This window comes from Leptonychotes weddellii, chromosome 5, assembly GCF_054177405.1.
Source record: "Leptonychotes weddellii isolate Sample4059 chromosome 5, ASM5417740v2, whole genome shotgun sequence".
Lineage (NCBI taxonomy): Eukaryota > Metazoa > Chordata > Mammalia > Carnivora > Phocidae > Leptonychotes > Leptonychotes weddellii.
Window position 1 is genome coordinate 27,509,584 of NC_138373.1, and position 16,877 is coordinate 27,526,460.

At 57.5% G+C, this 16,877-nt stretch overlaps 2 protein-coding genes across 2 annotated transcripts in view; both read left to right on the plus strand.

Moving 5' to 3' along the window:
• TNP2 (transition protein 2) overlaps positions 1-5,581 on the plus strand; it is a 6,804-nt gene extending 1,223 nt beyond the window's left edge. The window contains exon 2 of the mRNA XM_081818882.1: positions 5,463-5,581. Coding sequence (XP_081675008.1) covers positions 5,463-5,581 — 119 coding nt within the window. The remainder of the gene's footprint in view (positions 1-5,462) is intronic.
• Positions 5,582-9,570: 3,989 nt separating this feature from the next.
• Positions 9,571-11,364, plus strand: SOCS1 (suppressor of cytokine signaling 1). Its single transcript, XM_031042135.2, has 2 exons — positions 9,571-9,676; positions 10,249-11,364. The coding sequence occupies exon 2, from the start codon at positions 10,299-10,301 to the stop codon at positions 10,947-10,949; it is 651 nt and encodes a 216-aa protein (XP_030897995.1). The 5' UTR covers positions 9,571-9,676; positions 10,249-10,298; the 3' UTR covers positions 10,950-11,364.
• The last annotated feature ends 5,513 nt before the right edge of the window (positions 11,365-16,877 follow it).

Here is a 16,877-nt window from a genome sequence, read left to right on the forward strand (position 1 = left end):
GTTTCATCCCTCCCTCTCCTCAAGCCTAACCCTGTCACCCATCCCTCTCCCAACCAACCTTCTTAACAAATGACTTACCCATCCAGCGTCTCATCTACCCATCCATGCTTCCATCTAGCTAATCTGCAATCTGTCCATCCTCCCAATCAACCCATCCCAATTTATTGCAAGAACTAGTCCATTGGTGCATCCTCTGTACTAGCATATAATAGCCATATAATGCAGAGCAACTGTGGACCTGAGGGAAGAACATTCCGGGCTCAAAGCTAGAGCATGTGCAAAGGCCCCAAGGAGGGAGAAGAGCTTCAGGTGTTTCTGGCATAGGATCTGCAGGTGGTGGGACAGGAGGTGGGGAAGTGCCAGGTGGGGGCCAGGCCATGCAGGGATTTGCATGGGGAGCTTGGCCATTATATTTGGTGCAAGAAGTCACAGAAGGGTCTTAAAATGGGGCAAGTGACAGGGTTCTGTGTGCTTTTAAAGATGGTGTGAGCTGCAGTGTAGAGACTAGATTATAGGACACAGAAGGGACACAAAGAGCCGTTGGCAGGGTGGGGCTTGCAAAGAGGGGATGGTGGCCTGGACTGGAGCACTGAAATCAGGAGAGAACTTCACAGTCTTCTCATCTGTAAAATGGGTGCTCCTGGTGGATGGCTGGGAGGGAGGGCTCAAAGAGGTGGTGGTTGTGAGTGGTATGAAGCCTGGGTGCTCTGCGCCTAGTAGGCACTTTGCAATTAATACGGCATCAAGTACCAGACGGTGGGAATGGTTAGGGTCCCGTGTAAATCGCCTTCCAACCCAGAAGCCTCTTGGGGTCAGACCCAAGTTCCCAGCTGGGGGAACTCAAATCCCCCTGAGACCCCCGTCTTGCCTAACGGGGTAACCTAGCACCGCGCCAGGCACATGGATGCTTGGTGCTCCCTTCTGTTTCATTTGACATTTGGGCTAACAGAACGGGGTGGAACACACGGGGAGGCGGGTGGGTGTGGAAATGATGGGGGTGTCTGCAGAGGAGGGAAAGGGACCAGAGGGGGAGCCTCGGGGGAAGGTGGTCCTTTCATCACATATACATCAACCTGAGACTAATATCCTGCTGGACGTCAATTACGGGGAGTGGATCCAAGTTCCGACGCTCGTGCCCCAGGTGGTAGCAGGAAGTATAGGGTCTCCTGTGAGGGCTCTGCTGTGTGGCCTTAGCAAGGCATTTTCCCTCTCTGTGCCCCCCCTCCCCCTCATCTCCCAAGGTGTCACTGGGCAGGGGGGATTCCCTGAGATGATGCACACGCGAGCGTCCAGCACAAGGCCTGGTGCACAGTCTGCGCTTCCTGGGCCCCTCTCCGCCCCTCACGGCAGGGAAATGTTCCAGGTGGGCACCGCGCACCTGAGAGGATGTGGGGAAGGGCCCAAGCGGGCTGGGGAAATAACCATGTTCGGAGCACCTATGAGGTGCCAGATGCTTTGACATAAATGTTTCCACTGCATCCACACACCTAAGCAGGAGGCAACACTGCTCTGACTTGACAAAGCAGCTGAGACTCAGAGGTGAAAGAGCTCGATAAGGTCGGCTGGAGGGCAGGTCTGAGGTCAGACCTTCATGCTTTGCCCAAAACCACCGGTTTCCTAGTAAAAATGTAAGGCCAAGGGGCACCTGGGTGGCTCAGTCGGTTAACAGCACCTGACTCCTGATTTCAACTCGATCTCAGGGTCATGAGTTCAAGCCCCATGTAGGCTCCATGCCCAGTGTGGAGCCTACTTATGAAAAATAATAAATAAAATAAACAAACAACATACATACATACATAAAGTAAGGGCATAATCTGGCCAGATTATGCCATGATAGTCACTGACACCTCAGGGCAAAAGAGTCTGGGAAGCACATTTTAAGGGAGCAGGTGGAGACAAAGTGTTAGAAGATAAGGTCAAGGACTTTGAGCCCTACTCATCAAAGGGCCTCCCTATTCCCTGGACAGTGTCCTTTGATGATATGATCACTGAAGGCAGGAGATCTTCTACTGTGGAGATAGGATCTCTGTAATAGAGGAAGTCAACTGGGAAGCAGACAGGCTGGGTCGCATGGACCCATCCTTAACCCCACAGCTCCCTGATACCAACGCTCAGGAAAAAGTTGCACAAACACACACAGATAACCACCAGTCACACAGACAAAGAAATCGCCATTCAAGCCCACTCAGACACAGAAAGCTAGGTTTACATGTGGACTCCTAAACAGACAGACAGACACACACACACACACACATGCACGCATGGGCTCTCAAACACGTCCCCTCCCACACTGAAACACACTCCAGCAGGCGCTCACAGGCACACAACCCCCCCTCGTAGTCAGTCACTTGATGACAAGAGGAAAAACATCAAACCACAGATTCATTCTTTCACTTGCTTGGTTTCGGGTGGGGAGGCAATAGTTTGGGGGCAAGTCTGCTGGAAACCCAAATTCAGGAAACATAAACAGATGCTAAATGCAGCCACCGAAAGGCCGTGCAGATTCTGAAGCAACCTGCCTTGCCTTTCTGGTGGAGAGATGTCATTTGGGTGGGATATCGGGAGGGGGGTGAGGGACAGGGAGTGTGGCCTGAGAAATAGCGGGACACAGCCTCTCCTAAGGGGACCCAGCGGTCCTGGGGGAGACGGAAGCAGATCTGGAGATCCTGGGTTGCCATGCCCATCTGAGGAATGATTTAGGAGGAAAAAGAGCTCACACTCCTTAGCCATACAGACCCAGATTCCACTCCCAGCTCCCTGACTCCCCCCACTCGCTGGATGACCCCAGGCCTGTCTCTTAACCTCTCTGAGCCTTACTTGCATCTCACGCTCTGTGAAGAGGTCCAAGGGGCCCCTTGATCTTGATCGCTCCATCCCCTGAACTTAGCAGGGTGCTGGTACATAGGAGGAGCTCGGTGAACAGTTGTTGACTCGATCAAAGAATGAGCAGCCATTAAAGCAACAGCGAGTTTCCAGGTATGTACCCACTGCACGGGCATAAATGGAAACAGGTGGACTACACCAAGTATTGGCGAGGATGCAGGTGAGCAGGTACTGTTGACGTGGCTGCTGAGGGGGTAATCGTGCATGGCCACACTGGCAGGCAATCAGGACGTGTCTACTAACATTTAAAGTGCGCAGAGTGTTGGGGCGCCTGGGTGACTCCATCGGTTAACTCTCGATTTCTGCTCAGGTCATGATCTCGGGGTTGTAGGATTGAACCCCGCATCAGGTTGCATGCTGAGTATGGAGCCCACTTGGGATTCTCCATCTCTTTCTCCCTCTGCCTCCTGGCACCCCCATGCTTGTGCATGCACTCTCTTTCTCTTAAAAAAAAAACAAAAAATATACAAAGTGTTTCTCACACGCTGGCACCAAGAGCCAAAAATTGGAAAACAACCCATGTGCCCATCCATAGGGGATGGCTGTATGAACACACAGGGGTCGGTTGAGGAATACCACCCAGTTTTTTAAAACAGTGGGGGTTGATCGCTCTATCCAGATCACCAGCAGTGAAAAGAGCAAGATGGAGAAAGATGTATCATTTACAGAGGAAAATAGTCTACCCAGAGCAACACTGTATTTTTATGGGGGCAAAGGCAACTATGTGAGTACATGGGAAAAGATCTGGAAGCAAAGAGGCCAAGCTGGTGCCTGCGGTTACATCTGGGGAGGGGAAGTGCTTTCATTGTTTCATACGGAGAAATGAAAAAGTAAATTAAGGAGAAAAAAAAGGAATGAGCGTCCGTGAGGAATCTAGTAGGTGCTCAGCAATGCTTTGTTGACTCCGGAAAGAGCGAGGGGAATGTTGTTTATCAGCTCTGTGCCCACAGAGCAGTCTGGGCTTGCTGGTCCAGGCAATGTGGCCCAGAAGGCGCTCCCCAGAGGGACTCATCGCTGCGGGGTAGGGAAAGGCCAAGGCCAGGGAAAGGCCACGGCCCACACATGGCCTTCCCCCAGCCCAACCTCTGCCTCTAAACCGTTCCTGCTCACCTCAGCCTCCTCTCCGGCCACCCGCCGCTTGGGTCCTCAAACGTGTGTCTCCGGGCCTTTGCCTGTGCTGTGCTCGGCCAAGAGCACACTCCCTTCTTGCCCCTTGGCCAAGACCCACTTGCTCTTTATAATTCAGGTCCGAGGATCACCTCTTCCCAGAGCCTGCTCCCAGGGTCCGGCCGGCTTGGCCGGGGACCTCTTCGGTGCCAACAGACGCTGGGCTTCCCGAGTCCCGGGCCACTGCCGAGCCTCCTGCTGGTTCTGTGTGTGCCCAGAAAGGAGATGCCTCCTCACCCAGAGAACGGGGACCGATCCAAGCTCTCGTCAGGGTGCCTGCCGTTGGCGAGCGGCCCCTGAGCTGAGGACTCATCAGCGGAGCCTGCTGTATGTCGTGTGTCTAGTTTCATAGCTTTTCTGCTCTCTGTCAAACTGCCATGGTTTCTTACTGTCAACGGCTCACACTTAATTTTCCATCTATGGGGTACGGTAGGGTGGGAACCCGATCAGCTTATTAGAATTGTGTGTAAACATAGAATGAATAGCCTCCGAGCGAGGTCCTGAGGGATTTGCTGATGAAAAGGCACTGGGACTGCTGTTGGGGCGCTGGATTAAGTCCACTTGCCTGAAGCCATAGCACTGGTCGGGGTGGTGGGGGGAAGCTGGGCCTGGAACCAGGTCTGTCTGGACTCCACAACCAGTGCTCTTGGAAATCCTCTTTCCTGCCCCTCCGCTGCCCTCCAGAAGCTGGTCAATCTCTACTGCACATAATCTCTGACCCGTCTCTTTCTTCACCTGTCACATGGGGATCATGGGCCTGCTGGAAGGTTCTCATCAAGTCTCCCCAGGCCCAGGAGGATCCATCCTATCTATCGTCACTTTGGAGTCATCACTCCTGGCCATTTGGCCTCTTCTGCCCTAAAGGAGAACTTTCTCCTTAGACTCAAGTGTCCCCGGCGGCACATACCTTCCCCCGGACACACAGTCATTCCTGCTGATGGGACGGGCTGGGCTGGGCTCAGGTTCTACCCTACACAACAAGGCCGCCTCCCCAGACGGAGGCCTCTGAGCGGGACTCGGCCTCCCCAAAACACCTGTTCCAAGGTCCCCTGGTTCCCGGAGCAGCAAGCTGTCCCTCAGAACTGGCTTTGCACCCATTTCAGGGGATAGTGGTGACACCCCGGCGGGTCTGGGACAGCACTGAGGTGTGTCCCAAGGCCTCTACCATGAGTCATTGTGGCTCAAGAACCAGCTGTCTGGAAGGTCAGCAGCCAGAGGGCTCTTTCCATTCCCAATCCTATAGTGTTTCCCACCTCGGGGCTCCCCAGAGGGCTTAAGGACTGTCTCCAGCCCTCCCCACCTCCCAGCAAGGCCCTGCCCGATGGAATAGACCCCCGCCAACCCCTATACCTCACCCCTGCACTCACGCCCTTGCTCTACACCAGCGCTACACGCCTCTCTCTGGTCCTCAGGCATGCCTGCCATTCCCACCACAGGGCCTTTGCACAAGCTGCTCTCTCTGCCTGGAGTCCTCTTCAGCCAGCTTTCAGAAAGACCTCAACTCTACCACCATCCAAAAGGCTTTTTCTGACTGCCTGATCTCACCCCTGCCCAAAACTCTCGTCGCTCCCCTTTCTCCATGTTGATCTCCCCCACAGTACTGACCACAATCTGAAACGATCATGTGAACTCACTGCCTCCTCTACGCTTGAAGACCCCTGAGTTCCCAGCGCCTGGCAGACAGTAGGCACTCGACAAATCCCTACTGAATCAATACTGAAGGAGGGAAATAGGGGATTACCCCCATCTTGCAGAGGAGAAAACTGAGGCACAGAGAAACTAAGAAGCTTGCCCCAGGCTGCATGCTTGTTAAGGGACATATTTAAACTCAGGCCCGCTGACCGCAGACTCCACGCTGTAAGCCCCGCTGCTCGGGGCTCCCCAGAGGCACAGACTCCCACGGGAAGCTCAGCGGCCCCACACGTTAGAGGCAGCCAGGACAGGGGAGCACGGGGACAGTGTACAATTTCAGGATTGCGTGTCCTGGCCAGGAGTGGCTTTTCCCAGCAGAACTTTGCCAAGGAGGACAGAGAAACTGAAAAACTGAGCCCTGTGCGCCAGGATTTTGATTCCCCACGGCTGCTGGCTGGGCTGCTCACTTCTCGGCTGCCCAGTGGGGAGTAGGACCACCTGCATGTCTGGCTGTGGACAGAGGGCGGTCCCAACTGTCCTGTGACAAGTCGCTTGTGCTAAGCCCTTGCTCTGTGCCTGGCACTCTGCTTTGGGCTCTGCATGCACTGCTGCTCGGTAAGGTACAAAACTTCCAGGGACCTTTTTGCAGATGGGGCAAATGGGGCCCAGAGAGGGCAAGCTGCTTGCCTAAGGTCACACAGCTGGGAAGCAGCGGGCATGGAGTCCGCACACAGCCCACTCTTGCCGTGGCTTCCTGCAAGCCTAGTACTTGTCCAGGGAGAGGCAGATGTTCATCAGTCAGCATGTTTCCTTTTTCCTTTTGGCGTCTGGATGTGGTTTCATTCTGAACTCAGGACTTCAGAAAATGAAACCGAAGCCAGAGTAACTGTCACTGTCGGTAGTGAGGAGAACCCATGTGTGCTCAGCGACTTGTGCCTGACTCACCACGGCTTTCACAACCAGGAATTGGTCAGCAGGGAGGAGGGGGCCAGGCCCACTGTACAGGCAAGGTCACGGACACTCGAAGACGGACTCGGAGCCACAAAGGGCGAGGTGGAAGCCTCCTCGAGCTCGTAAATGAGAGGGAAGCCGGCAGAGATGTCCCCACTCTTCCCGAGGTGGGCTCCGGATACAAATGAGTCTCTGATTTCTTTGGCATCTACAGTTTTTTCTAGCAAACACACCAGGATTTGAGATCACCAGGAATTGGGGGGAGGGAGTTTACAGCACAGCGGACAAGGGCGAAAGCTCTAGAGGTCAGATATCCTAGAGAGGAATCTCAGCTCTCTCCCTTCTGAGCTGTGTGCACCCAGGCAAGTGACTCCCCTTCTGAGCCTCAGTTTCTGTACCTGTAAAACGGACAGATTGGATGGTTGTACCAACCCAATGATCTAAGGACTATAAAGCATTTAGCACACAGTCAGCTTAGGCCAATATATCACAGGTATCGGTAAATGCAATGAAGGAGGGGGCTCCACACAGGCATGGATGGGAGTGTGGCAGCAAGGGGGGAGCTGTGAGAAGGCAGCCCCAGTCCCCACGAAAAGGGGTGACTCTCCCATGTAGCCATGGAAGCTATCAACGGGGTTAGTGGGGCATATGGACCAGCAGCTATTTATAGACTTCCCTCTGCCCAGAGGCCTGCCAAGGAGACATGCTGGCAGGAAGACAAATCTTGCAGAAGCCAGCCCAGCCTGCTGGCCTTCCCTGGGCCTGGACCCCCGCCCCCAGCTCCAGTGAGGGGGAAGTGCTACCCTTCCCCACTGCCGGCATCCAGGGGCCTGGCTTATCCCCACAAAACTAGGTCCATGTCTTCTCCGGCCTGTGTTCCTGGGGTTAGGGATTCTAGAATGGGCCGGAGGGATGAGGCCACATGGTTTCGGGCTCCAACACGCGGCCACACTCACAGGTGCCCCCAGAGGAACAACAGCAACAGCAGTAACCTGCTGAACGCTTACGCTCCCCAGGGGCTGCTCTAAGCACTTGACCCATAATCACTCATGTTAATCCCTGCCGCCAGGAAGGAGGCACGATGTTTTTTCCTGTATCACAGAGGAAGAAACCAAGGGAGGGGGCTTAATTACACGCTCAGAGTCATAGGGCTAGAGAGGTGTATGGCTGAACTGGAATCCAGGTAGTCTGGGTCCACGGTCTGGCTTTTCACCACTACTTTATATTTTATTCATCACCCACCACAGGGCACAGCACCCGCAGATGCTCTGGAATGCCCACAGCCCCTGACCACCGGCACACGCATGCCTCTCCATCCTCTGTCCCACCGCCCTGCACACCAATGCACGCACGTACTCGCACGCACACACACTCAACCCAGGACGACGACATCGATGCTGCCAACACGCATCCAGGGAGCTGATGGGGTCCTAAGCAAGGCTGGCTCTGGGCCACCCCCTTATGTTCAAGAGGAAACACAGGCAGCCTGGGGCCAGGGAAGGAAAGCGCCAAGGAGGCGGGCAGGAGGACCTGGCACCCATCTGGACTTCAGACAGAGGCCTGGGCTGCAGCCTGAGAGCAGCCCATAGAGGGCAGTGTGTGCCAGTGTGAGAAGGCTGGCCGAGCCCCCAGCCTGGCCTGTCTTCTGTGTAACCCTGGGTGACCCGGAGACTACCCACTCACTAGCCCCAACCCTTATTTGTTCTTTCTTTCCTTCAAAAATACACGTACCAGCCAGGCACCTAAGGCGTACCTTGCCACGACAGGGTCGTGGGTCACATGCAGGAATGTACAAATTATAGCTGGCACCATCAAGCCCCCATGGTCCCAAGCCAGAGTATGAGTGCCAGGTGGGGTGGACACTTGACCCAGCAGCAGAGGGGGGTGGCGTGGGGGGATGGGGGGGTGGACATGGACTCTATAGGGAAAGGAGGGCAGGCCAGGAAAAGTCAAAGTAGGTTTTTGGAATCATCACATCAATGAACTATCTTTTTGTTGGGCTTCAAAGTGCCTTTGGAGGTGCCCAGCCATTCCTCTCCCCAAAATAATACAGAAGGGCACGCTCGTCCAGAGCTCCCCATCTGCCAGTCGCTGCAGATCACAGCGCTTCCCCCAGGGCCTCAGTTTCTCCAGCTGCTCCCCGGCAGGGAGGGCGAGCCAAGACTGCCGCCGGGACCTTGACGGCCCCGCCCGGTTTCTGAGGAACTCGGATCCGCGGTCGAGGCGCCCTTCTCGCGCCTCCGAAGGGTTCCTCCGAAGCCTGTGGTCAGGCCACCGCTTCCTGGGAAGCCCAAGCCAAGACCAGGGACAGCGACAGGCTAGAAGGGGTGCAGGGGCAGCTGCCTGAGGGTTCGGGGCTGCAGGGGGTGGGGGGCAGGCGGCTGGGGGAGCAGCCCCGAGGGGCCAGGTCCGACGCCGGATCTGCAGGCAGGAGCCCAGATTCGGGCGGGGAGGGGTCTGACTCAAGGAGAGCAAAGGACAGAGATCTACCAGAGACCGGTGCTGAGGCACCTGGCGGGCGGCAGAGAGGGATGTGTCAGGGCCAGTCCAGAATACCCTAAAGGGCTTGGCTGCAGAAATCTGCGACCTAGGGTGGTAGTGGAGGCACAGGTGGGGGCTCCAGGTGCGGAGGGGCCATCCGAGTGATAGCGGGTCCAGGGGCGGGACCAGAGCCCTTAATGGGGGGGGGGTCCTAGGGCGAGTGTGAAGCTGGATCAGTGAAGGGGTGGCCCGGGAAGGGTCCCCAAGTGTGTGGAAAAGGTCGAGCTCGTGCGGCTCGCGCCGCGCGCCACGGCGGAAAAAGAAACCGAAAGTGGCGCGGAAGGGCGGGGCCCGCGGGGGTGGAGCCTGAGGGGGGGCGGGACCGCCACCGCCGGCGGGCCACACCTCCCGGCCAGTTTAAAAGACTGGTGCAGGGGCGGGCGCCGGAGCAGAGCGAGCTGCGGCCGTGGCAGCTGCACGGCTCCCGGTCCCGGAGCATGCGCGAAAGCCGCCCCGGAGCCCCCAGCCGCCCCGCCCGCGGCGCCCCGCGCCCCGCCGCCAGGTGAGCCGGGCACCGGGCAAAGAAGCGGGAGGGAGCGGGCAAAGAAGCGGGAGGGAAGGGGGAAGGACAGGACAGGAGACAGCAAAGGACGGCCGAGTGTCGGGCGGGCCTCGGGGGCTGCGTGATAGGGTCGCGGCCGCCACGCCCCTGGCCCCTGGCGGCCCCACCCTGGCAGTCCCCCGCGCGCGGGGTGCCCGCAGCGCAGCTTTTCTGTCTTTGCCCAAATCGCTCGGACGAGGCGCCAGTCCCCGGCCTGGCCAGCAGGCGGCGGCCGCGGGGCGGCGAGCCGAGGGCCGGGTGGCCGGAGTCGGGGCAGGTTTCTCCCTGCACCTCTCTCCACGCCCCCCTCTTACCCAAACTCCGAGCGAGCCGGCGGCCGGACTCCGCCCCGGCCGGGCCCCCACCCTCCCGGAGGGGCTCCGTGGACGGGGAGGCCCATTTTCTAGGTGAGCCCGCGGAGGCTCCCGGGGGCCGCGCCGACTAGGTCCTGCGCCCTCGGCCCTTTCGGGTCGGCTCCCTCACCTGCCCGGGCCCGCCCCGACTCTCGGCTCACCGCCCGTGTCTCCCCCCAGCGCACCCCCGGACGCTATGGCCCACCCCTCCGGCTGGCCCCGCGTGTAGGATGGTAGCACACAACCAGGTGGCAGCCGACAATGCAATCTCCACGGCAGCAGAGTCCCGACGGCGGCCAGAGCCTTCCTCGTCTTCGTCCTCGCCCTCGTCCTCGGCGGCGCCCGCGGCCCCCGCGCGCCCGCGGCCCTGCCCGGCGGCCCCGGCCCCGGCCCCCGGCGACACGCACTTCCGCACGTTCCGCTCGCACGCCGAATACCGGCGCATCACCCGGGCCAGCGCGCTCCTCGACGCCTGCGGCTTCTACTGGGGGCCCCTGAGCGTGCACGGGGCGCACGAGCGGCTGCGCGCCGAGCCCGTGGGCACCTTCCTGGTGCGCGACAGCCGCCAGCGGAACTGCTTCTTCGCTCTCAGCGTGAAGATGGCCTCGGGCCCCACAAGCATCCGCGTGCACTTCCAGGCCGGCCGCTTCCACCTGGACGGCAGCCGCGAGAGCTTCGACTGCCTCTTCGAGCTGCTGGAGCACTACGTGGCGGCGCCGCGCCGCATGCTCGGGGCCCCGCTGCGCCAGCGCCGCGTGCGGCCGCTGCAGGAGCTGTGTCGCCAGCGCATCGTGGCCACCGTGGGCCGCGAGAACCTGGCGCGCATCCCTCTCAACCCCGTCCTCCGCGATTACTTGAGCTCCTTTCCCTTCCAGATCTGACCGGCCGCGCACGCAGCATTAACTCGGCCGCCTTGGTACTGTTTTGTATTAATAATTATTTCCCTGGAACCACGTGGGTGCCCTCCCCGCCTGGGTTGGAGGGAGTGGGGCGTGGGGGCGAGGCGCGTCCCCCTCTCCGCTGGAGACGAGGCCGCAGACCCCTCTCCATCTCTTGGGGGGGTGCCCCCCTCCTGGTGCTCCCTCTGGGTCCCCCTGGTTGTTGTAGCAGCTTAACTTAACTCTATCTGGGGCCAGGACCTGAATTTATACCTCCTACCTCTTCATGTTTACATATACCCAGTATCTTTGCACAAACCAGGGGTTGGGGGAGGGTCTCTGGCTTTATTTTTCTGCTGTGCAGAATCCTATTTTATATTTTTTACAACCAATTTAGGTAATAAACTTTGTTATGAAAGTTTTTTTTTTTTAAGAAAAAAAAAGGTTTCTAGAGCGTGTGCTTTGCTCAAGGGGTTCCCTTGGTTGTGAACGGGTCCAGGGCAGAGGGGTCCTAAGACTGACCCGTGTGGCTTGAAGGGAGTGGGACGCATGTCCTGGGGGCTGGGGAACCTGCTTGGTTCCACTCGCAGCCCTCCGGGGAAAGGAACAGCCGGTCCAGTTGTGGTATTTTGTGTTGGGTAAAATGGCAGCTGGTGTTTGAGCACTTAAAGTGTGCCAAACCCTCTTCTGTGTTCCACGGATAGCCCTAAAAGCAAGGCTCCTATCCTCATTTTTTTACAGAAGAGAAACCAAGGCAGGGGTCCATTTGCCTGTGGCCACTCCTGAAAACACTGGGGCCTTTTCTGGCCGTCCACCCAGAATCTGTTTGAAATGGATGACAGAGAAGAAACTTCTTTCATTCTGTGATCACAGCACCTTCCAGGAAGAAGGTGGGGGTGGGGTGGGGGCTTGGTTAGGTTTTGGAAGGAGGAGTGGCACATTCTGAAACCAGGCGTGGAGAGAGACAGATTTCAGATGGGATGGGGGTATAGGACTTCATCCTTCCTGCCCTCTTCTCTCGTGTACTTTCTGGTGAACACACCACTTGGAGCCAGAAAAATGCTTTGCGGTCTGTGGTGGCAGGAGGGCCCTGCTAGTGGCTTTGGGCAATTCCCTTTGCCTCTCATGGCCTCAGTGTCTACCTCTAAAATGGGTTTGCTGGAGGAGGTGGTGGCCGTGCATCACGGACGAGGCCAAGCTCTCAGGAGCCGGGGGAGGGGGGGGTGGCTGCAGGGCACTTCGGGGCTGGCCCACATGGCCAGAAAGTGCCCATGACACGGGCTCAGTGGCTACCCCTGAGTCCATGGCCTGACAGATAAGCCATGCCGGCAACCTGGGGCTGGGTGGCCACACCTGGTGAATTGAGTCACTTTCAGGTTTAGGGTGAAACAGCCTCACGGACATGTTGCACTTCATTTTTAGAAGTTGGACTGGCCCTCGGCAGCCTTGGACGTGCTGATGATGGAGTGTCCTAATATTTTTTTTTTTTTTTAAAGATTTTATTTGAGAGAGAGAGAATGAGAGACAGAGAGCACGAGAGGGAAGAGGGCAGAGGGGGAAGCAGACCCCCCGCTGAGCAGGGAGCCAGATGCGGGACTCGATCCCGGGACTCCAGGATCATGACCTGAGCCGAAGGCAGTCGCCCAACCAACTGAGCCACCCAGGCGCCCCGGAGTGTCCTAATATTTAATAATACCTTTCAGGCTTGAAAGTGCAACATAAAATTGATAGAGAACTGGAACAGCCCAGGCCTGTCTTGGGGATTAAATAGGTCCCAGGCCTCAAGGTTAAGGATGGCCGGGAGAGATTTAGGATCTCAGAGAGCTTTGGCAATTGCATCCTTTAAAAGGTGGGGTGGGATGGAAGGTGGTGATGCCTTCTCTCCATGCCTCTAAGGAGCGACTGCTTTTCTCTTCACCACCTCCCTGCCCTTCGTTCACTGCTGTGTGGATCAAGTCCCGTCGTTCTGCTGACTTTCCCTGTCTCACCCCCCACACCCCTCAGCTTGGGTGCCTGGAGAAACAGGGAGAAATCCAAGAAGGCACTGCTTGGGCATCCCGCAGACACAGCGAGCCCTTAACGGTATGGGGGGTCCTGTGCTACCTTGTTTAATCTTCCCAGCCCGCCTGTGAGTTAGAAACCTCTCTCCCACTTTACAGAGAGCAAGACTGAGGCTCACGAGAGGCAAAGTAGGGCACACGATAAGTGGCAAAACCAGATTTTCAAACTTAATGCCGTTTCAGAGGCTGGGTACCACTCGGCAGCCTGGCCTCCCAGCGAGGGCCTAACAGGTAGCTGCTGCCAGCATTTATAAATAGCATGATTATGCAGGGGCCGTTCTAGCCCCTAGCACCTATATGAAAACACTCAATCTTTCCCCCCAGCCTTATGATTTGGGTACTGTTAACATCCCCATTTCACAGATGAGGAAACAGGTCCTCATCTAAAGAGAAACAAATTCGTTTACAATATTTACAGGGCTTTTTCATCCTTCTAAAAAAAAGTTTTAAAAATTACATCCTCACTGCACAAACCCACTCCCCTTATAAAACCGGGAGCGGGATGGCGAAGAATAAAGGCCCCTCTGATCACATTCCCCAGAGCTGGCCCCTTCTCTTTGTGCGTCATTTTTTTTTTTTAATCTATACTAACATATGTACAGTGACCTAAAGTGACCCAAAAGTCCCCGGGAGCCATGCACCACCCCGTGTGACTGCGATCTTGTGCACACACACCTGGCTGCAGAGGAAAAGCATGGGGGGGCGGGTAGCGGGGGGCGGGGAGGATTGGCGGGGGGAGGGGGAGCAGAGAAGCAGTGTGTGCTATGCGGCTTCCCTGGCGGTGCAGATGCTCTCTTAAACCTCAGCTTCATGATTCAGCAGGACTGACGTCAATTTACAAGAATGAAAAGTGAGAGGAGAGTTGGTGCACGGCAGCAGGGGCAGGGTCGGGGGCCCAGGTGCGGCTGAGATACCCTCCCCTCTGAGAGTGGGTGAGCTGGGCATCGTGGGGCAGGCAGAGAGCAGGAAAGCAGCAGCTCTGGGGCCCGATGGGGGAACAGGTGCGGGAATGGCCGCAGACCTGCACCCAAGCCGCCCCTGGGCTGGGGACTCTGATCCCCATTTTTAGAGATGAAGAAATGGAGGCTCAGAGAAGTAGAGCCACTCACTCAGGGTCACACAGCTCCAAAGCGACAGCCAAGACTCACCCCAGGTCCGACCCACTCTAAAGGCAACTGGTTTCTTAAGGAGTGGAGGAGGAATCCTGGGAAAATGCATATTCACAGGTCTCACTTCCACCTGCTCGATCGTCCCAAGCTTATGAGCGGAACTGTTACTGCCCCCCCAAGCCCAGGCAGGAGGAGAGCTGAGCCTCTTGCTGGGGTGGTGCATGGAAGGTGGCAAGACATCAGGGCTCAGTAGGTGATAGCTGAGCTCCATAGAACACACATTCCCCGAGCACCTACTATGTTCCAGGCATTGGTCTGAGCCCAAAGGATCCAGGAATGAATGGTCCCTGCTCTTGTGGCATTAACACCCAGACACCCAGGGCCTCGGACAGTAAATAACACAGGAGGAAACTAAAGGAACAAGAACATTCCAAGTAGTGACAGCACTCGGATTAAAGCTCAACAAGGTGGTCGGACAGTGGGGTGGGACTCTGTTAGAAAGGTCAGGAAGGGTGACACTGAAATCATGCCTGGAATGACAGGAGGAGCCAGCCCAGACACCATATTCCAGGGCCAGGGAACCGCAAGTGCAAAGGCATCTTGGGTTGGGAACCAGTTGAGCCTGCTGCAGAACCTGCAGAACAGAGGCCGGCGGAGCTGGAGGGGACGGAGTGGAGGCAAGTGCAGGAGGGGAGGAGGGATGGGTGGGCAGGGGCCGGAGCCTGGTAGGCCATGGTGACCACGGGGCACTGGCAGTGTGATGGGGAGCCTGGGGTGACCTGATCCATTCTGTGCTGTGACCAGACCCTCTGGCTAAGGCAGGGAAGCCTGGGGAGATGGCCTTAGGCTTCTTGCCTTCTGGGCAGACTTGGAGATGCAGTGGGATGGGGGCGTGGCTTATTCTTAACCAGACCCCTCAGCTCTCACCAATCAGGAGAGGCAGGGACAGCCAGCCACAGGACCTGCCTGGCCAAGCACTGGGACGGAGTGTGGACCAGGTCTGGAGTGGCCAACCCTGGGCAGACATCAGTCAGAAACCCCAAGCCTGGATCTAACAGAGCCCCTGGGCATGGCCCAGTGAGGGGCTTCTTGGAGCAGGGGTCCCGCCGGCCACCTGTGCTGGGCAGAGCCGGCCTCAACTTTGGGGAAGGACGTACAGCACCTGGAAGGAGGTAGCTTGGGTCCTCCACCACCATCATCCAGAGACTCCCCGGGGCTCAACATGCACGTGGCCTGATTCTGGAGGACCTCAAGGTCCCGCAGAGAGTGCAGTCTTCAAGGAAGCCAATTCACACAAGGACAAGGGTGCGAGCGGGCGGTGCTCGCCCTGCCCCTCCCAACCGTGCTCTTGGCCCTGGGGCCTGGCTGTCCGACAGCCTTCATGGGAAATTTGGGTTCCACGCTCTCCACTGACTGCTTCTCCGCAGTACTAACCTCCTCCCCACCCCCCCACACACGTACCCCATGTGGGGTCGGCAGCGCCAAGCCCCTGTCCTCCAATGCTCCCGCCGTGCTCAGGAGGAAGCCCCCCTCCCACAAGGACTCACGAGGCCTGCAGTTGCCCCCCCAACACACGCAGCCCACGTGTCTGGCCTCAGCACTCACCGCTCCCTCCTGCCACCGGGCCTTTGCACACACCAGGCCGCTCCTCGTACGTCGTGGGTGGTGCTTCCCAGCCTGGGCAATGTCGCCCGCGCCCAAGGCCCAAGGGCTCCGAAGGGCTCCCGCACTCAGGGCCGCCACTTGCGGCGCGGGCCCATGACGTCACGGCCCCGCCCTCACCTGCAGGCAGGGGACTCCAAGCAGGCTCTGTGGGCGGCGCCCTCCGCCTCCGCTTGGTCCCAACGCCCCCCTGTGCGTGCCGCGCGCTGGCCGTCTTGGGGCTCCCAGGGCCCTGGCGATAGCCCTGAGGCCCAGAGGGTACATGTCCTAAAGAACTCGGGGACCAGAAAGCACTTCCACCCGATCCCAGTCCACACCGACCCTGGACCGCCCCAACTCACCCAGCCCTTAGGTTCTGAACACTATCTTCCTCACTTGGAAATGACGAATAGCTGTACCCACCCCGGGGGGGGGGGTGAAATTAAGTAAAGGGGTACCGATTAAGGGCTTAATACACCATAGTATCCAATAATTGGGACTGGCCCTCTCTGCTTCTTGATTCTTGCACTTCTGTTGTTGTTGTTTTTTTAAGATTTTATTTATTTATTTGACAGAGAGACACAGTGAGAGAGGGAACACAAGCAGGGGGAGCGGGAGAGGGAGAAGCAGGCTTCCGGCCGAGCAGGGAGCCTGATGTGGGGCTCGATCCCAGGACCCTGGGAAGGCAGGCGCTTAACGACTGAGCCACCCAGGCACCTGCACTTCTACTGTTTTAAAATAATGGCCATTTACTAAGCACCTCCTGGGTGCTAATACTTAGGCCAGGCTGCCTTGCAAAGAGACAGGCTCAGAAAGGCGAAGGGATTGCCCCCGTGAGTGTGTAAATAGCCAAGGCACTCTGACTGCAGGTGCTTGATGCCCAAGCCCATGATCTTATCCACTGCCATGCTCAACAGTTCATATGTCTATGTCTCGTTTCTGCCGCTTAGGACCACCCTGGAGGATGCTCACAGCCACAGAAGCAGCCAGGGCTCAGAGCATCTCACTTGCCTGTCCTTTCCCCACAACACAGGCTGGAGAGGCAAGAGAAGCGGTGGGCTGGTACCGTCTGTGCAAGGCTACGTCCGGATTCAAGCGTCGGAGAATGGCAAGGGCCGCCT

Bases quoted from the DNA above. Each gene is read 5' to 3' on its own strand.
- SOCS1 (XM_031042135.2), top strand. From the start codon at position 10,299: ATGGTAGCACACAACCAGGTGGCAGCCGACAATGCAATCTCCACGGCA.